Source organism: Pundamilia nyererei, unplaced genomic scaffold, assembly GCF_000239375.1.
Source record: "Pundamilia nyererei isolate P.nyererei 1_Seehausen unplaced genomic scaffold, PunNye1.0 scaffold00069, whole genome shotgun sequence".
Classification (NCBI taxonomy): Eukaryota; Metazoa; Chordata; class Actinopteri; order Cichliformes; family Cichlidae; genus Pundamilia; species Pundamilia nyererei.
In genome coordinates, this window is record NW_005187470.1 from 2,544,995 (window position 1) to 2,550,639 (window position 5,645).

At 42.7% G+C, this 5,645-nt stretch overlaps 2 protein-coding genes across 6 annotated transcripts in view; one reads left to right on the top strand and one right to left on the bottom strand.

Annotated features, from left to right (window-relative positions):
* Positions 1-5,645, top strand: part of dock1 (dedicator of cytokinesis 1) — a 195,263-nt gene that overhangs the window by 108,873 nt on the left and 80,745 nt on the right. The gene's annotated exons all lie outside the window — the stretch shown is intronic.
* The window catches only part of insyn2a (inhibitory synaptic factor 2A), a 32,598-nt gene that overhangs the window by 18,704 nt on the left and 8,249 nt on the right, over positions 1-5,645 (bottom strand). For both annotated transcript variants that reach the window (XM_005736497.1, XM_005736498.1), the window contains exon 2: positions 2,006-3,239. In XM_005736497.1, coding sequence (XP_005736554.1) covers positions 2,006-3,234 — 1,229 coding nt within the window. In that variant the 5' untranslated portion in view covers positions 3,235-3,239. The remainder of the gene's footprint in view (positions 1-2,005; positions 3,240-5,645) is intronic.

Sequence of the window (5,645 nt, forward strand, 5' to 3'; positions counted from 1 at the left end):
AAAAATACAACTTGCCTAATAATTCTGCACTCCCTGGAGTTTTGTTCTACTTTGTAACTGTGTCCTTCTTTTCTTCCTCCTAGACTTTTGTCTTTTGCACCCCTATTTTCTCTCTCCTGATGTCACACAGATCAGGAGAAACAAAAGATTTTTTGCACCAGCATCACAGCCACTGTAGACATGCACAGATAGTGATTAATGCAATAGTTCTAAGTTATATGACTTAATATAAGATGCAATTCACCTATAGCCTATGGGCAGTCCTATTGTTTGTCAGTGACATTTACATAGGGGGTAAGTGAAGCTAATGTAGTGTGAAAAAAGTGACCTTTGAAATACAGAAATACTGTATTTACAGGACAAAGATGACTATGCTTGAATAGATAAATAGAAGTTCACTTAGCCTTGGATGGATTACACGGGGCTTACACTGCTCACTGGCTTTAGCTTAATGTAGGAAGCACAATGTGAAAACACAGTGTCTTTGTGTATGTGAACAGATGGTGCCATTAAAGAGTGCTCACTTATTTTTGTCTATGAAAAGCTTCTCCTCTCCTTACCTCCCCACTTCCCACCTGCCACTTTAGACACACCTGATAAGTCAGATGTGCTCTGCAACGCATTGAAAGTAGTGTCCCGCACTATGTCACGCGTGTGCTAACTTTTTCAATCACATTTTTCTAAGTTTGTCAACTAGGAGATTAAAGTTGCATTGTGCAAGACTGAAGGAGGATAATTGCCTTGTTAGAGGGTTGCAAATGCTACGTGCTATGTTTGAAGTTGAAATTGAGAATTGCTTTCTTACACTTGGAAGTACTTGTACTTGTGTCCTCCTTGTTTATAAGCTTGACAGGTGCGTTTTGGATATGTTGATTACATGGGGTTTCTCGCTCCATGCCGTAACACGGCTACTGGTCAAAACAGATAGGGATCTGGGTGCCGAGCCCCAGCAATTCTCCCAACAAATTGCCCATTTTGTTTGCCTCGTCCCTTTAGATAGCATCAAACCCACTGAAATAGAGGATTGTCTATCTGCAGCCCTTTTGTATATACTCAGTATCTTTTGGACAGTAAATGGCTTTTTCACAGGCTGTGGCTTTTTCACATGCCTTGGACTTTTCTAGATAAACTTATAGTCTGCTGCTGGATAAAGCCAATCGTTAAACGTTTCGTATTTTCTTTAAGTAATAAACAATCTTAAATTTAATGCCATTCTGTAATTTGATGCCCTGCTTAGAATAATATTCATGTCTTGAGCATTTTAGTGTTAAATTACTCAATTAATAAACTGAGAGAGCGTTGCTTAGCACTGGGTTTGTGAATGAAGGTGACATACACAATGGCAACATGTGATTTAAAGCATGTACGTAATGCAGCAGCTGCACCATATCTAAGGAAAATTGTCACAAAAGGGCATTGCACTGTAATAGCACTGCAGGGCACATCCAAGTGAAAGCCACATCACTACAGCTACAATAATGCTCTTTTGGTGCCTCAGTCAAGGCTCTGCTGAGCAGCTGTCACACTTATAAGATTTTTACTGTAATAAAGAAATAATGTGTCACACCAACATTGTTTTGTTGTTGATACTGAATCATGAACATGTTATGTTTCTCTTGTTTTGTAATATATTCTTCTCTCAGTTTTTATCTGTAGATTTATAGCATTCCTTTGTGGCTAACATAAGACCCGCGTCAGTGTACGTTAAGTAGACAACTCTTGCTAAACCAATCAATAGATGCTTTTGTTGTTTGTTTTGTCTGTGTTGCGTGTTTTGTAATACATCTGTAGTTCCATAATTCAGCCATGGTTGGCCACTGAGTCATTTTCAGTGCTAAATCGATCTTTGGCCTTTTAGCATAAAATTGGTTCTCCCTCAGTTCTGTACAGTCAGTGTTACCAATTTACAATCTGGAGAAGAGCCTTGGCGTGGGACCGGTACTGTGCATCTGCAGCAGGGAGAAATAATCGTGCATCTGTACACGATTCGAGTGAGATGGCTTACCCTTCTCTGTGGGCCTCTCCTTTTTCCAGTTCCTGGATGACCCCCAGCAGCACCTTGATGGTCTCTTGGCTGGAGCTGATGAGATTTTCCATGGCCTGGAGCTGTGCTTTAACGTCCCCGTCCTGATTCATAGGCACTATTTGCTTACAGGCTTCCTGCGTTTGGTCGGTTGGTGTTCCATCAGCCTCACCGCCTATGCAGGGTGACAGAGGTTCCTCCATGCCCCGTATAGGCCGGGCAGATAACTGCCCCGTGTGGCACTGTGCCTGTGTTTTACAGCCTCCACGGGATCGTGGTAACGTCTCACTCGACAGCCCGTTGAGCTGCAGGCCTTTCTTTCGCTTGCTCCGTACAGACGGACTGTCCAGGCACTCCACCTGGGTGAGGGAGTTCCAGGCGATGGGGCCCGTAACCTTGGAGGCCCTGTCCGGCAGGGTTCGGGATGAGCCTTCCTCCAGATTGAGCAGCTGCCTCTTGGCCGAGCGGTCTGTGTCGGCCTCCCTGTGTTGTAATCCTGTTCTGGCTTTGGAAGGTATGCTGCAGAGCTGGTACTCTGCCTGTGCTCCAGGTCCGCTTCCTCTCGGTGTGTCTGCGAGGCAGTCTGTGTCTGCAGTGCAACTGAGCAGCAGAGCATCAGAGCACAGGCCATCAGGTGCAGTGTGCTGCTCCACTGTGGCAATGCACTCATTAGTATGGAGCAGAGCCCTGGTCCTCAGGACTCCGCTCCCCCCACAGGCCCCCTCCTCCTCCTCATCTAAACCCTGCTCAGGTGCCTTAGACTGCTTCACCTCCATGATAAAACCGTTATTCTGACCTTTATAAGTTTCCACGGCCGCCACATGCTTAAAGGTATGTCCTTTTTTGCGCTCGAAGGGAAACGTCTGATACCGTTTCTTCAGGTCGGGTGACGTCTGAACACCTGTGCTCCTTGTGACGTTAGGAATCGATCTGCGTGCAGGGACAGTCATGTATTTGCGGTATGCCACTTTGTATGACATTGGTTTGCCACTTTTCCCCGCTGCCTGCAACTCCGCCTCTCTTTGCTCGTTCTGCGCCTCGCAGATGTCCTTGAAACGCACTTGCAAGGCCTTGTTTCTCTTCCTCACCTGTCGATTGGCTTCCAGGGAATACTTTACCTCCAGCGCCAGCGAAGTGGAGGGCACGGGCGCTGCCTCCGAGTCAGACTCTGAGTTGGTGAGCATGCATTTGCCACCCTCCTTGCTCACCATGTTTCCTGAGAGGCATAGAGGAGAAACACTGTTAATCATCAGTAATGAGGGGCTTAGACAAAGACCCTTGCCTGACTATTACATCCCACTCGATAAAACACACATTCTCTCTTAGCTTAGGGAGAAGGGAGGAAACAGTGTAATTAAATAGAGCTAAAGGTATATGATTAAAAAAAAGCTTTTATCAGACACTTCACATTAAAATGAAACAAATAGACATTTTCAGTGAATATCTTTGAAAAGCTGAGGTTTATATTTGATATGCTTTCTTTTCTTCTAGAGCTAAAGGTGCAGCTTAAACTATGGAAGTCAGTTTTTCACATGCATGTACTCCAGATTTCTTTCCCTTTTTATTTCTTTTTTTTTTATTGCCCGATTTCATGGCTCCTTTATGCTTGGCAGTTATTTACTGTTTATTTGCTGAATCACAACTCAGTTTAGGCTGTAAGGGTTCCCCAAAAATTATTCTATCAAATTTCCATGATACATTTAATCGCCTCTGTGAAACTAATAACTCCAGTTTTAAATAATTTTCCTTCGTTTATCATTGTCAGTTAAAGTGTCTTTCATAACGACTTCCTCCTTTTCCTACCCCACTTTCTACATTTATGAATATCTGCCGCTCTATTTGCGTTCGCCTTTTGGGTTTGTATCAATCACCGAGCTTACAATATATAAGGATGATGTCTGATTTTCCTTTCCGTGGTTTATTAGCTTCAGCACGATTCTTCACTGCCTCACCTTTCCTGCTCATAGTTAATAATTAATTCCCTGAATATGAAAAGTAGTCTCTTTTCTGACTTAACTGAGAAAATGTTAAGAAAAACATGAGGTTGACATCTGCAAACAGACAACTCTTTGTCAGAACGCTGTACAACAAGCCTCTGAGGAGAAACAAGCGGAGATAACGAATTATCTTTCCTTAGTACCACAGGTATGGTAGTGGGATCGTGACTCTGCAGTGTGCCTCTGAGGCTCTGACAGAAATATATTTCACCTTCTGCCTCCTCATTTACAATAAGGAAACGCTCCACGCACTCATATAGATGCTGAATCAGATAGGCCAATTATCCTTCTCAGCTTATCTGCCATGACTGTTCTCTGTCACCAGCAAATGACTTCCTATTTCAAACCTGTCTGTTTACTTAGCTGGGAGCTACAGAACAGTTTTCTTTTTCCCCCCCATCACTGTCTTCTTCGCCATCATCTATCACTCCGTAATATTAAATTAGCACGCTGGGTCTCTGGCTCCATTAGGCGACACCTATTTTTTACTGTCTCACCTAACATCTAGCTTAAGAGTCTTGTCTACAGACATTAGTCAGTGGCATCTGTAAATGTGATACTTTTACAGTGTTATAATCATTCAGTCATTTTATGCAAAAAGGTGCCTCATCCTCAGTTGCTTTTTCCTGCAATGAGAATGAGAATTTAGTTTAGCTGTGAATTATATGTTACCCGTTACATCCTTCGTTTACCGGATATGTCATGCCATATGGTATAATTGTCATTATCATAGGCTTTTTTCATAAAAGAAGCTGATTTTGATTGAAACAGACAGATTGACACTCGTCCCTTGAAACTGGTCAACCCTCCTCCAGTTGTGTAATTGGGGAAGTGAGAGCAGCATGCACACATAGACAGGGTTGAGATGAGATGCTTTCTCCTGTGCAAACAGATGTCTGTTTGATTCTCAGCAGATGGGTAATTACTGATGTGACCAAGTGACCAGGGAATACAATCTAATGCAGTTTTTTGTTGAAAATGTATAAAAGCCCAGCACGGGGCATGTTGGTAAACTACAAAAATCCTCCGCTGTTAAGATACACTTCCCACTTTAACAGGGGTATATAGGGAGTAGCTTTTATTTACTGTGCATCGTTCAAGAGCGGATGTTATAAAATACTCCACAACAAAAGACTAAAAAGCAAGTAAGAGACAACAAAAGACAATAAATGCAGACAACTGGATAAAAATGTAAGGCGGGGGGATGCAGGATGTGAGAGAGCGATAGTTCTCCCTGCCCTTCACGCAAAGGCAGAGCGGGATTGCCTCATAATTCTCCATCGTCAAGAGCAGAATGTCAAAGGTCATCGATACTACAATTTTAGCCCCAGTGTCCCTTTTAAGAAAGGATTTCTGTAACCCTTCACATAGAAGGCTTTAAATATACATTTTGGTGCCGCTACATATAACCTGAACCATAAAAACATTATTATTATTATTACATACATAGGTCCACACAGACATTAGATTTAAACTGTAGCCAAAAATAATGATTGAGAGATTAAGGATATGCAGGGGAGTTTTCAGCAGCTGATTCAGCCAACGTGATGGGCCGAGGAAATTTAGGAACTCTAACCTTAAACGTTTGTACGCCTCTGGCTTTATTAAAAAAAGAAGAAAAAAAC